At 40.7% G+C, this 15,541-nt stretch overlaps 1 protein-coding gene across 1 annotated transcript in view; it reads left to right on the top strand.

Moving 5' to 3' along the window:
- The first annotated feature begins 1,475 nt into the window (after window positions 1-1,475).
- The window catches only part of LOC119735766 (ubiquitin-associated and SH3 domain-containing protein B-like), a 30,036-nt gene continuing 15,970 nt past the window's right edge, over window positions 1,476-15,541 (top strand). Inside the window, exons 1-6 of the mRNA XM_038209683.1 lie at window positions 1,476-1,724; window positions 8,892-8,945; window positions 11,391-11,577; window positions 12,648-12,846; window positions 14,245-14,414; window positions 15,242-15,453. Coding sequence (XP_038065611.1) covers window positions 1,609-1,724; window positions 8,892-8,945; window positions 11,391-11,577; window positions 12,648-12,846; window positions 14,245-14,414; window positions 15,242-15,453 — 938 coding nt within the window. The 5' untranslated portion in view covers window positions 1,476-1,608. The remainder of the gene's footprint in view (window positions 1,725-8,891; window positions 8,946-11,390; window positions 11,578-12,647; window positions 12,847-14,244; window positions 14,415-15,241; window positions 15,454-15,541) is intronic.

The raw sequence follows: 15,541 nt of genomic DNA, 5'->3' as shown, positions 1-15,541 counted from the left end.
AATTGAAACAAATGACATAAGGGCAAACAAATTATAGGAAAACTTGAAATAAGTTGCGCATCACATGTCTGCCTGCAGAAATTGCAGAGAATTTTGAAAAGAGCACTCACTGTACAATCTACTAGGGAAAGATAGAAAATGTATACCAAATTTGACTTACGAACTCAAATAACTGTGATGACACTATGGAACTAAGCTACTCGAAACGGTGAATATGTTTATGTTTTCTTTCTCCTATTTGAACTTTCACTGGAATGCGGCCAAAAACGAAATGCCGAAATTCGTTCAATAGTATAAACATATCAATAAATTGTAAACAACTGTAGATTTCATACAATATTACAGTAATGAGGTTTTCCCGCGCCATGTCGTGGTGCCGGGAAAGTTTTAGGGTGAAACACTGCGATAGTTCCCCATTTTCAGAGATGTATTCTCCGTGCTATTTTTGATTTTTACCTCGAAACTGATGATTTTTTTGTATTGTTATTTTTCACTTTTGAATGAGACATTGAAGTTATTGAACCAAAAAAATCAACCGCCGTTTACCTAATTATTTTTTTGTTCACAAACTAAATCCGTTGGCAGACAATTGTTATTCGGTCCCCGACGCACGCGGCGGGTTAGCCCTTTTTGAGAGAGTTGTAGACGCCAACATCAGAATAAGTAGTTTTTTCCGTTAAAACGTGCGTAGAAATTGAAATTTTGTTTGGAGAAAAAAAATCCATATTTTGAAAACCGTTGGGTATGGGTCTACATCTTTAACAAAAATGATCGACACCCTAAATGCACCTGCAAATTGAAGCTGTCAACCATAGGATTGGGTATAGACCTTGTAGTGGCCATCTTAGAGGGCAGCTTTGTTGTTACAGTGCCACAGAATGCACAAAAGGTTCACTCATGCATATTGGGGCTAATCAAAGGGATTTTGCCCTCTTGCTGTTAAGCATAAGGTCTATAGCGAGGCGGGACGTCCGATATTCTCCTCGGAACATTGATCAAAGTAAATATATTTCTAGAAAGAATGTTGCATCGTGTCCTGATGCCTTTATGGCATCATATATTATACCAAGGAAGGTCATGCAGTCATTGCAAAAATGTTGAAAAGACATGAATCTGAGACTGAGAAATAATTATTTTCCATTTCGTTGCGGAAAATACTTGGAAAATGGCACTCGAGTCTCCATAGACTTTGTACACAACCAAAGAAGTGGCGTCTGCATATTCTTTCCAAATATCTCATTTGGAAGATTTGGCAACTGCACTGGTACTTATGGTCACAGTTTCCGCATTTTTTTATATTTTTTTTTGCGTAGTAGTCATTACTTTTTACTGTCAATGTCGTGAAATGTATGATGCCAGAGTATAAAAACAACGACTGCAGGACTGACACAATTCTAACTCAATTCAGCCAATCAAACAGTGACATTCCATCGGAGCTTCCCTGTATTTAACTAAACACCACTTCCTGATTCACACGCGCGTGTTTGCATGTCATGCATGTTGAAGTCGCGGGTGTCTAAAATTCGATCACCCTGTCCGCCATAAAATCCCCTCCGTAAATTCTGCTGAGAGGACCGACGGTGGAGTAATCACATTGAGACATGCAAGATGGCGAGTGCGGCGGGAATTATCAACCATCGGCGGACCATTCGTCAGGCCAGTCTCAAGTCGGCTGCCAGCGCATCGGACATCTTGATGAGCATGGGATTTCCCAAGCACAGAGTGTACGTATAATTATAGATAAATCATGGAGGAATAATTAACGGGGTAATCGTGATCGTGTATTACTAGGACACCTCGCTACTTATCCTACCTGTCCTAGAACTCCGGGATCGGGAACCCCAGAGTTCGGGTACGGGTACTCGCTACGGAAAGATTCCCATGGCCATCACTAATTTTTCCCTTGTTGAGTTTCATCAGCCATCAAAGTCACCAAAACAGTTGACTAAATGACTCTCAAAATTGACATTCTGATATTTCTTGACACATCTGAACAATTACTAGTGACACCTTCTTGAGGTGAGGTGTCACTAATTGTTCAGGATATCAGCAGGTTTAATTTTGTGGAAAGAGGGCAGGGCTTTGATTGATGAGGGAAGTTAAGGGGTATAAAGACGACGGTGACAACCAGAAAACAGACTCAAAAACTAACATGGCAAGCATGAAAGCTCGATGCAATGAAAGCTTGATGCTGATTGGCTGATAAAAAAATAAACATCTTATTTATTTTTTTTAGCAGCCAATCAGCATCAAGCTTTCATTATGTTGGGCTTTCACTCGTGTTGTGAGAACTACAACATGCACCTGACTGCAAAAAAAGGTAGGAAAGTCACATTTTCTTTGAAAGTGCTTTCAAAATTACAACTAGCATGAGTTTATATAGAAAAAAAGACTGCTTTTTAATAGCCTGCAAAAATCACTTTGGTACTGGACAGTCATCTACAAAAGTCAGTTTTGAACAGAAATCGTAAAAAATAGAGGTGTAAAAGATAAGGATTACCCGATTGTCCTACACATGGCATTCGAAAAAAGGAAAGGAAGGTTGTGATTTTTTGGGGGGCCAATCTGTTTGTGTACGATCATATGGAGATGTCTGTGTGTAGTCAATTTATGGTGTTGGGCATGTTGGGTGTTTTTTTCCTAATTTTCCCCCCCCAAAAAAAATTTAAGGTAGGGGCTGTCAGAATAGGGTAGGACTAGGAGGGGAAACCGGAAGCAAATCTATTATTTTTGTTGCCTAATTTATGTCCTAAAAGTAAAATTTAGCAGGGAAAATATTGAAGCAAAAACTCCTGAGAAAACACTTAGACATTTTCTAGACCAGTCTAGTAATAGGGTTTGTGCATAGGGTGACAAGTGATGTCCAGGTATGGAAATCTTTCCCTCGCGACTAATGTTTTACAAGGTTCCCACTTAATCCTGTATTTCACTTGAGACCTACGATTTGTACATGTAGGCCTACCGATTCATACTTTTCCAGTTCAGGAAGTTGTAATGTTTGTGAAATGTTGATTCTCTTTTATTAATTAAAAAAAGATTTGTTTCAGATTTGTCCTAAAATGCACCAGTGATAAAGTCAAATTTTTTTGGGGGGCCTGAAACGGGCCTCCGAACCCCACAGTACCACACTGTGGCTTCGCAAGTTGTACATTCCCCCCACAGGTTTGAAAAAATCCTGGGGAGAACCTAGTCCGAAAATTTGGGACTCTCAATACTGTGTATGAGAGTCCCAAAACTTAAGGTATTGAAAACATGCAAAACAAGAAAATAGACTGGCACCTAAAACAACCAGTCCAACACAGCTTCAGTACTGCATCAATCAACCATGCCAAAAGAATTTAAGAAACATGTGGAATGAAGCGGGAACTACCTGTAGTCTCAATTTACTACACATTTCTCCATAGTCAAGCCGCCAGACTATTGACACTGAATGAAGAGGTCAGTCTTTTCAAATAGTTGGACCATGGCATGGTTGGACATGTACAAGTCTAGTATTTAGCCCCATTTTGAAATCAGTTGACTTCCCTCTCATGTGTAAAATATTGAAGAAATGTCTCCTTTAGAAATTGAATTTGGTCTGCAAACTTGGTTGGTGAAATACTGAGGACATTTTCTTTGCCCCAGTGGAATTTTTGGAGAAATTTGCTGTGGCCTGATTTAGTTTTGCACGTTTCAGTTTTGCACATTTCAGAGCACTCCAGAGCCCTGTCTGGGGAGAACCCCGATGAACACGCGCCACAAGTACCCATATAGTTTTATGGTTTTACTTCCTGTTCTGGTTTCTATACATTGTACATTCATGTACATGTGCTTATGCCATAGGATGTTAACAGGTCATTGAAACTAAAACATTTGTGTACGTGCACATTACCCGTTTATAAATGCCATAAATTTAACTTTATATTCACAGAGAAATTGTAAACTGCAGGGTGTCCCGAACAATGTATGTCCCTCTCAGGGTTGAAGCAGAATTCAAAAAAATGAAAAGTTATTTCTACTTTTCTTACATAATTGTGAAGCATGTACTACATTTTAATCTTCTGTAAAATCTCAGTCGGATTCAGTTCACTGGTTTTCCAAATAAAGGTTATATTACAAATTCTGTAACACAGTTACTATTTTGCACCATTCCAAGTTTAGGATTTGGCTTAAGGCCAAAAAAAAATGTCTGAAAAATGTCTGAAAAATATCATGGCTGTGTACAACTAATTAGGCCTATATTCTAAATGTGCATCAAGCCATAGCCTCTTGACATGAGTGTCATCAGGTGGGGGAGGCAATACATTTGAATGTCCCTCCTATTCAGTGGTCTCCCCCAACTATCCGTTTGAAAAATTAGGAGGGTACTCGCTTGCAAAGATATATTGCCAGGAGCGGAGAATCTAGAGGTTTTAGGTTCGAATCGCACTAACAGAGCTGCAATCCAGTAAGGCCAAAAAAAAAAAATATGTCTGCTTCCAGTTTCCCTACCTACCCTTTATTTTTACGGGAAAAATGAGGAAAAAACACCCAAAACCATCAATTTCTACCTTTTACACTTGACAACACGCAGACGCCTCCATACATGTATACCATATGATCGTACACAAAAAAATTTGGCAAAAACATTATACTGTATTTCCCTACCTACATGTACCCTGCCATGTAATCTGAAGCAGAACTATTTTGATTTGGCCTAAACTGGCTTTTTGATTAAATTACTGTATCTAAACAGGCGGGAGTATACTATTGTTGAAGTTTCTCATTGTTTACTTACCCGTATTACTATTAGACCTTTTTTGTTGAATAACTATGTATGCACATTGAGAATGCACAACTTGTTTTGTTTTTGTTGACCATTAATCATTTAACTCCCGCTTAAAAATGGCTCTGTGGTACAACCAACATTTTACCATCTACAGTATGGATCTATACAAAGTCATGAAAGTGCGTGTACATTGTATGTTTACCATTTACAGTTCAGTTCATTTAATATTTCCACAGTTTAAACAAATAAATTCATGTATTTATAACGATTAACGTGTGAATAAATCATAGAACGAGGGGCCCAAAAGAAGCATACATGTACGTGTACATGTGGCTTGTAAAAAATGTTTCATTGTTCCTCAGATAATTGTCAGTGTAACATGGGGTACGGCGTACATGTAGGTTACGGTGGTGCTGATGCCATCAGACTGAGAACAAACTGAATGGTTAGTGTGGCATTGACCCCAACACTGAACAATAGGCCTACATGATGTGTCAACCTTAAAAAAGAAACTTGGGCATTCAACCATATACATGTATAACAATGTACATGATAATGCAGATACTGTGCCTGCCTTATCTACCATGTCCACAGTTGAGGAAGTACATGTTTGTGTGTGCATGTGTACATGTACCGGTACTTGTGATGTACAAATCGTTGTGTCAGTGCAACAAGGTCGTAACTCTTCTCTGCAACAAAGTCGTATTTCGCTCGAATGCTCCGTGCAACGAGGTCGTATCTCGACGTCCATTGACTTTGTGTGTACATCCAGGTTATTTTGAGTGAGCTACCGGTACAACCTTTTGACATTCTACTCGCTTTTCATGTATGGCCCATTTTAGGAGATACGACCTTGTTGCACGGACACGACGAAATGATGTACACGTACATTGATCATTCCATAAATTTGGGGTCCAAAAGTGTAACATTTTTTGTGTGTCCATATTACACCTGACCTGTGCAATAGACCGCTTGCAGACGCGTTCGATAATCGACGCGCGAAGGCGCGCGACGCCATGTTGTGGGACAGGCGTATATCAATTCACGCACATTTTGTCCCATAACATGGCGTCGCTCACCTTAGCGCGTCAATTATCGAACGCGTCTGCAAGCGGTCTATTTGCGATTCAAGTAATTAAAATTGACTTCCAACTTCATGTAATTTTTATTTAGGCCTATTTGTTGCTTGTTAGGTATCACTCTTGGAGAAGGTACCGGTATTAAAAATTGTCCTAAATTTACAAAATCTTATATGAGATGTACTAATAGGGACACACAAAATGTGGATCCCAAGTTTATGGAATGACCCATACACACTGTAAACATATATGAAAAAAAGATTATTGTGTAAAAATATAGAATATGCCTTTTAAGTTTCAAATTACTATTTAAATGAGTAGTCAGTCAGTCAGTCAGTCAGTCAGTGAGAAAGGTAAGGTACTGTACAAAGAGGACTCTAGGTACTAGGCTGGCCCTCTGGGACCGTCACAAATGTTTGGTTTCGTTCATCTTAAATGTGCGCAATTGCTGTACCAGTTTTACATAGGCCTAAATGTTGAAAATGACACTACAGATACATCGTCAATAAGGCAGAACACATGAGCTCAAGTCTGTGGTGTACAGGGGGAGTTCATAAATTTTTCAGCCCCCATCATTCAACACTTTAACTTGATTCCCCTGCGTGTACACCCTGGTCTTCTCTTGTCGGGTATCCATTTCTTCACGTGTACTATTTACATCTGTACCTCCATCCCATGTTAAAAAAAGAACTGTTGACAAATGAAAGACATCCCTTCTGTGTTAAAGGGAATATACAACATTTGCAAACAATGAAAAACAAAACTAACACATTTTTACAAAATACATTGTACCTTACTAGGATTATGATAAATGACAGTCTCAGACTCAAGCATCCTGTAAAATTATGTCACCTGGTGTAAAGTCATTTTCAAGAAAAGTGGTATTTTGTTTAAATTTCCAACAGTCATGATAGTGGTCGGCCGACCACCATTGGAAAAACCTAACTATTTTCCAACTACTGCTCCAAATTTACCATTTTTTCAGTCCGAATTTTCTTTGCTTATTGGTTACATGTTCATGTATGGGTGCAGGCCAGCTAGACTGGGTCCCTTACCTTACAATTTTCCGGCATCTATAAATTGATCCATTTCATCCTTAGTGGAGTCAGGGAATCAGACTACTTGAACATTTCAGTTTTCCAGCATTTTTGAACACAAAACTTCAAACATGTCATTGTAACAATATGTGATCTATTATACTAACCCCTCAAATAGTTCATTTCTGAAAATTACAGCAAAAGCCAATGATGTACAGTCCCTTTAAAGATTGGTTTTCATGAGGTACCAGTACAGGTATAGGCCTACTAGTCATTCCATACATGTACATAATTCCTGGGATAATAGAACCAGCACCCGATTTCACGAAGCACTGCGACGCGTCGCAACTCGAGTTACGACGTGTAACACGTCGCAACTTGAAAGTTGCGAAGTGTTGAACGCGTCGTAAGTTTCTTGACAACGGCTTAAAACACGTCGCAAGTTAAGACGTGTCTATTGGTCATCGCAAAATAAGAAGAGTCATTTCTAAGCCAGTTTTATGCCACAAGCATTACATTAACGAGATTATAATACTGAGGCAATGTGTGTTAAGTTGTAAATAGAAAATTCATTGAATAATTATGAATTAGACCGGAATATTAGAGTTGAAATTTCAAAGAAGCTACATGTATACAGTCCAATGAGAGCTTGTTTTTCTTCAAAATTGCATCGCACGTTTTTACGTTTTAACAAATTTCGAGCTGAGATCCGACGACTCTTTGTTGAATATCAGACGACTATTTACTGTACGCTGACTAAAAACATAAAACAGTCACCGAGTTGTGCTATAAATACACCTATGACGCGTCGCACTTACGATGTGTTTAGTGAAATGGATCGCATGACGCGTCGCAGCTGCGACGCATCGTAGAGATACGACGCGTCGCAGCGCTGCGATGCATCGTAAGTTACGAAGAGTTTGATGAAATCAGGTGCTAGCAAAACTTGGATTTTTATTTCTGCTTCAATATAATGTTGAAAAAAACTCCCCCCCCAAAAAAAAAAAAATAAAAAAAATAAATAAATACAACTGATGCTGTCACTCACAAGTCCCAGTATAACAATTCCAATAAACTGTGACAAAAAACATTCGTTTGTCATTATTTGTCTCCCGTTACCATTCACTTTTTGTGACTTGACTTGTGATCAACTTACCTGTAGTGATCAGGCTAAAATTCTGCTTCCCATTACATGGCATTTGAAAATAGGGTAGGTAGGTAGGGAATTTTTTTTTTTGCCAAATTTTTTGGTGTACGATCATATGGAGGCGTCTGCGTGTAGTCAAGGGTAAAAGGTGGAAATTGATGGTTTTGGGTGTTTTTTCCCCTAATTTTTCCCATAAAAAAATGAGGGCTAGGGGCTGTCAGAATAGGGTACGTAGAGAAACCGGAAGCAGAACTATTATTATTTTTTTTTGGCCTTACTGGATTGCAGCTCTGTTAGTGGGATTCGAACCTAAAACCTCTAGATTCTCCGCTCCTGGCAATATATCTTTGCACGCGAGTACCCTCCTAATTTTTCAAACGGATGGTTGGGGGAGACCACTGAATGGGAGGGACATTCAAATGTATCGCCACCCCCACCTGATGACACTCATGTCAAGAGGCCATGGCGTTATGCACATTCAGAGTATAAGTAGTTGTACACAGCCATGAGATTTTTCAGACATTTGTCGGAAATCAGACTTCTTGAATCTGAGAGAAAGACATTATCAGAAATGCATCTTTCAGACCTTTCATCCAATTTTCAGACTTTTTTTTCTTAAATTGACAATCTCATCCCTGGTTGTACTGTACATACTTCACACTCTACCGGTGTACGTGTGTGAACCTTTACACGCAGGCCTTCCCATCCACTGAGCTCACAAAGTGGTCCGAAAGCAAACTTTTCATGATGCACGGAGTCGATATCGATTAAAAGTGATTGTACAGTCAGTCTTCTTTAGTGGATTCTTTGAAGGCGTTTGGGAAAAATTAAGATCACTATACTGACTTGTCATCTTCTTGTTTTTTTCTTTGCATTTCTAGAGAGAAATCTTTGGCAGCTACAGGTCATCAGGATATCCAACTAGCGTCAGACTGGTAAGTTATTCTACATGATTCTACTTTTTTTATATACCATACATGCATGAAAATGTACTGTATACCGCTTTATACAATGTACATGTATGCGACTCATCCTACATTGACCTATGTTAAAAGATCCTACGCTGTCTGTGTGTAACATTTTTTTTAATGTAAAATGCCTAAGGAGTGTGCAGAAGCACAAAATGCAAGGGTTAACCCTAACCGCCCTGAATCCTTCAAAATCCTCTTTGCCAAAGTGAAGGAATTTGGAGGATTGAGGTTATATTGCAAAAGTGCATGACTGATTTCGTAGGATGCACTTTGTCAAGGTCTTGGGCCAGACATGTGTTGTTTTTGCTCAGCTTTGCATAAACATACCGGCCTGGATTACATGTATGCTTGAAATCCTCCGTACTGCTCCAGGATGTCAATGGCCAAGCCTCAACATAAATTGACAGTCACTGCCGCAGGATTTTGCAGGATTCAGGTAGTGGTCACCCCTCCACGGACCAAATTGAAGAAGTAATGGAGGAATTCGCAGGATTGAGGCTATATGCTATTTGTCCAAGAGACCAATTGGAGGATTTTGCAGGATTGAGGCTACCAGCAAAAAGGCCTAGGGAGTTAGGGTTTATAATAATGGAGAGGCATCCAGTGTACAATGTACAAAAATGTATGCAGGTCTTATGCTCCGATTTCGCTCTCTGAAGTCAAGGTTGGCACGTGAAAAAAAACGATTGATGTGTCTTGATTTGCTTTTTTGGCAATTTTTTTTCTATTACACTTTGAACATGTTGAATAGTGCAACATTATCCCTATGAAAACACTCCAAAACGTATCGCTATTATGCAACACGTAACGTTGATGATGAAAAAGGTGGCAATATTGCTTCACCAAGGTTTACCACGCCCACTGGGGTTTCAACATGCAAATTGAGGTCAACTTTGTAGTTTTAATTTCATACTTAATGTCTGGCAATTTTTGTTTATACAGCTTGTTCGTATTGCACAGGTCATTAGAAGTTTCCTTGCAATTGATCATGAACCATATGCAACGTTTACAATGTGTTTGCACAGTTTTGGTTTTGAAACATCGTTTCATGGTCAGTTGTGGTTTCAATACCGGAACAATATAAACATCACTTCAACATTAATTAATTGGATCAAGACCAATGTGCCCGTAAGAACCGAAAGCAGAAAGTGTTCCTTGCAGTTGCATTTTAGATCTGTCTATTGTGATTGTACTGATATCATGTATACGTGTAGTCCCAACTGTGAAAGAGGAAACACCAACGTCCTGTGCAAATTAAAGGTAGACCACTTCCCCCTATTTGCCACTAACACTAACAGGTCACTATATCCTGTATTATCAATAAATGTATACATAAATGTATATAGTGTGAAACAAAACAAGGACAAATGATAACCAGTAAATCTTTAGCTGATTTTTCCCGACGGTTATAATTTCCACAATAACTTTCAGTTCGAAACCTGTTCTACACGTACTCACACTATATCCTGTATTATCAATAAATGTATACATAAATGTATATAGTGTGACAAAAAAACAAGGAAAAATGATAACCAGTAGGCCTAAATGTTTATAATTTCCACAATAACTTACAGTTCGAAACCTGTTCTACACGTACTTGTAAATCTAAGGATAGAACAAAAGCATGCCAAAAGAAAACAATGTATGCCACCTCTTACTGAGTAAGTGTGGTCAATGGCCACTAGCCTATTTGGCCAACCAGTGGCCAATGTATTGGCCAACTTGTGACCGTGTATTGGCCAACTTGTGACCATGTATTGGCCAACTTGTGACTATGTATTGGCCAACTTGTGACCATGTATTGGCCAACTTGTGACCAGCTGTACATTTTATACCTTTCCATTTCGGCCAATTCTAATCAAGCCAGTGGTCGACAATTACTTACACTTACACCATGTACACTTACAATTTAATGGGAATAAGTATTAGACTTCATAAGCCTTTATGACCCCATACATGTATCTCTTCCATTACTCGTCGAGCTCATGTTTGAAAGAATTTGTGTTCTTGGCATTCACAACACTTTCACAAATTCAGATCGTTCCAGGTGTTGACTACTCTCTAGGACAAAAAATCTTGCCTGCATCTCAAAGCTTTGTTCATCCCAGTCTTAAAGATCTTCATGTTGTGTCCTCTTGTTTCTGTTGTGTTGGAGATTTTGAAGAAGATTTTGAAGAATCTTGTTGGTTGTGTTTTGTCAAATCCGTTGAAAATCTTGAACACTTCTATAAGGTCGCCTCTTGTTCTTCTTTGTTCTAGGCTATACAAGTTGAGTGCCTCTAGCCTGTATGGATAGCTAAGATGTCTTACAGCAGGAACCAGTTTGGTTGCTCTTCTTTGCACTTTCTCCAATGTGTAGATATCTTGCTTTCATTTACTTCATTCCTTTCTCTGTAACATCTTTCTCAGGCTACTTGACCATGTTGACGACCCTACGCTTGATGAGGCCATCCCTCGGGAGTACGTCCTCTACGCCTGCCCCGTCGGACCCCTGGGGGAATCCTTGGACGAGTTCTGGACTAAATCCCTGCAGCATTGTGGCAGGAACGGAGCTCATAGCTTGCTACCACATGTCACGCTGTGCTCATTTTTCCCCGTAAGTAAACATCTCTCATTTCCCTGATAACCTTGGTCGGGTCCAAAACTGGATTGGATTGTCTTTTGAACGAAGGATGGTTGGACTACGTGGACCTGGAGCATGCAGCACGGTTGCATCGCTGGTCACCAATAGCCGCACGCATCCAGTGGCGCACCCAGGATTTGGTTTGGGGGGGGGGGGGGGGCTCACATTTTTTTTTTTTCAAATTTTTTAGAAGTAAATTTTGCCCAACATTTTTGGCCGCAGAAAAGAATTTGTTTTTTTGGGGGTGGGGGGGGGGGGGGACGGACTATTTTGATGTTGGTGGCGCCACTTACACCCCATTATACTACTTGAAAATAGGCCACATACAAATCACCAAGGTCAAATCGTGGGACTAAAAAAAAAATAAAAATAAACAACCTCTTGGGGGGGGGGGACTCAAGCCCCCCGAGGCGCCCCCCCCCTTGGGTTTGCCACTGCACGCATAATAAAGCAAAGCAGGGAACCAGGAGCTTTGAACATCATTTCACAAGAGGTGTTCACGTGATGCTATGATTGTGCAGGTGTAAGTTATTTAACAAATCAACCACTAGTCGATACTAATGGTCCTCACACTTGCCTTGGACTGGCTTCGTATTAGAAACACAATCCTCGTTCAATCTTGGACCAACACAATCCTAAATGCTCCAATGCCTTAACCCTAACCCTGCCAGACGCAACACAGTGCATCAGGTGGAAAAGAACTGGTGCACTTTGATGCATTCAGCTACCAACACCAGTGCATGAATGGCCAGCTCTGAAACAATGAGAGCTAAGTCCCACTGAACAATGCCACAGTTGTATCCTGCTGTATGCGGTGACCACGGACTCTGAGGCAGTGTGGCCTTGAGACTTTTCCCCTGATGGATCTTGCTACATTTGGCAGGCTTAACTTAGTCAAGTGTTGCATGTACGTTGCTACGTTTGGCAGGGTTGTAGCAAACATACCCTGGAGGGTTAGGGATATACATAACGAATTGTTTAAAGGATCTTTTCGAAAGGATTGGGTTAAATCATACATCTTCTCTTTGCATGCCACGCTCAAGTGTGACGACAGCAAGGTGGAGATGCTGACCGCAGCCTTGCAGGAGGCCGTAGAGACCCTGGAAGACAAAGCCCCAGAGACCATCAGCCTGGAGCATTACTCCTCTAACAACTTCATCGGTCTGTTTGTGGAGGAGACACATGCTGAATTCATGCGGATCCTGACCAACCAATTCAAAGCTGAGGCACTGGTGAAAGCAGGTAAATACCATAGAGCTATCATAAATTAGTAGAGCTCTAACTCACTGTACAAAGTGAAGCCTGCTGGGCGCATCCATGTTTGTGCACAAACCTATGGAAAAATTGAACTTTAGTACGTCTATATTTGCATATCTGTGTTTTATTCTACATCAGTGTGTTATCGAAGCTGATACGCCCAAAACCAAAAATCACTAAAATGGGAGTTTAATTTTGCTCTGCGCAAACAACGCAAACACAAATGTGTGCGTCATACTCACAGAAACCTCACTTACATTGTCCGCGTATAATGTACTTGTGCGTTGCATTTAGAGTACATTATTCGAACTCATTCCATCTAGTTTCATTGTGTTCTACACGTACAAGCACACGCATATGGTAAATTCAAAATGCCTGCGCTCAGGAGGGCTATAAAGTATCTCCGCAGGGGAAAAAGGAGTTAGCGCTCTAATCATTTGTAATATAGCTCTATGGTAAATACACAACTTTTTACTTTGATTTTTGGCTGATGGGAAAAAGGGACCCTTTAAATGAATTAAATGGCATGCTACACTGCTGCAAACACATCTATAAAAAAGGAGACAGTAACAACAAATCTATCTCAATTGCTGAACAAATATCCCAGTAACCAACTGTAACTAACTTTACAAATTACTTTGTAGCTTCTCAGACAATGATAAAGAAACATTTTGAATGACGTTTGTTGGAAATATTTTACAATGAAAACCAAAACAGATTACAAATTTATGTTCATTTTAACGCGCGACAGATGACGCTCACGAAAGTTGCAGTTTACACCTTTAACTCTTTCGCTACGGCGAGCCGCTGACAGCGGCACACACAAATTGTACAGGTCGTACGGAGAGCCGCTGGCAGCGGCTCAGTTGCGTCGCTATGAATAAACAGGATGTCCCCATGACGTGGGCCATATCTACATAATTTATATCGTATAACCTCTGACCCTAGTTTGAGCCGCTGCCAGCGGCTCTCCGTCTGGCCGGGGTGCACTGCAGGTTATTGTGAGCAGTTTGTTTACGGAGATACATTTAAAGATGGCGGCGCCCACATCGACGCTCGGCGGAATTTCCAGCGGTTTATTACGTCCAGTTGGGACAAAATAGGTAAATTAAATTCCGTAGCGAAAGAGTTAAGCTATAAAGCCCTTCAGACAACTTCCGGGATTTGAATTTTGGGGTACCTGTGTACCCATGTTTTACTTCAATATGGTACCCGGGTAGGCAAATCCAGGTTCATTGAAATACAGGAATACAATTGAAAACACGGGGTCCAGACCCCTTCGTTTCATTAGTTTTCCTGTATTTTGATGAACCTGGATCGGCTAGTGACAAGGTGAACATTTTACTTAACAGTATGATTATTGTCTGTGATCCTGTTTTTCAGGTGTGAAGGTGGACCCTCACAAGAAGCAGCTGCACATGACCCTAGCCTATCAGTTCAACGCCGCGCACCACGACGTCCTGGAGAAACTATCCAAGGAGGTTAACATTGAGGCTGCGGCTCGCTGGGAACTCAGGCTGTATTCCCGAGATCCCCGGGCGGCTAAAACAGAGGTACTGGCTATGGCAAGGTTGACGGATGTTGGGGGGGGGGGGGGGGGGGCAGGTAGAGGGAGACATAGTGGGGCAGCTACCCTACTGATCACTACATGTGTATACTGACTGGATAGCGCATGCCTATTATACCGTACATTAACTTTTGTCAGTTTTTGGCCAGTTTGACCAGGTCATCCAAATATGACCGCCGCCATACGAATGAATGTTCTATGTGTAACAGTAAAGTAAAGTCAGTTTTTTCCACTTTTGAAGCTATTTTGTTCACAACCAAAATACACAGTGAGAATCATATGTAGCACAATATGTGACGGAGGGACCCCCCCCCTCTTTTATGTTGGTCATTGTGTTACCGGAATCTCAGGAAATCTTTTGAGACATCTAGGGGGATGTGTTAGGTAACAAAAGTCTGGGGTTTGCATAGGGTATAGGGAGATGGGGGGGGGGGGTACCCCTCCGTCCCATATCGTGCTGGGTATATTGTGAGTCTTAATTAACTTGGCAACTCACAAAAAAAAACAACAACAACAGTTTTAACATGATTTTTCACGTACAGCCAACTTTAGGCGCCTATTACTCAAAACAAGATTTTTTTGGAGACATTCCTTATTTAGCCTCAGTAGGTCATATAGTATGATGTTTTAAAAATGACATATTTCTGCTGTGATTATATATTCCAAACATTGTAAAAGGTTAACTGCGACATGATTTGAAAAGTGGTTGACTAGTGATTTGACTCATGTTTGACTTGTGAAATGGCTCGCAATTTCACTAATAACAACTGTGACGCATGTCATAACCCCCATTTTTCCCCATCCGTTTATCAGGTCCTGCGAGTCTTGTACTCCCACACACCGCGAGCCAACGATGAGCTAGAACTCATCCCCGACGACTACATCTTCATGTCAAGCTCGGACAACCGGGGCGCTAACGACGATGGCTGGTACAAGGGAACCTCTCATCAGACGGGACTGACAGGAATGCTCCCTGGGAACTACACGGAGAAGGCACCGGAGTCCGATACGTGGACTGTGCATAGGTAAAGGGGCATATCAATTCTATCAAGGGTAGTGACATGTTTGAGAGCTTGGTAGATCCACTGGACTACTGGACTGAGTCCACGGATT

Source organism: Patiria miniata, unplaced genomic scaffold (assembly GCF_015706575.1).
Source record: "Patiria miniata isolate m_02_andy unplaced genomic scaffold, ASM1570657v1 HiC_scaffold_29, whole genome shotgun sequence".
Lineage (NCBI taxonomy): Eukaryota > Metazoa > Echinodermata > Asteroidea > Valvatida > Asterinidae > Patiria > Patiria miniata.
This window is presented reverse-complemented; position numbering and strand designations above follow the sequence as displayed.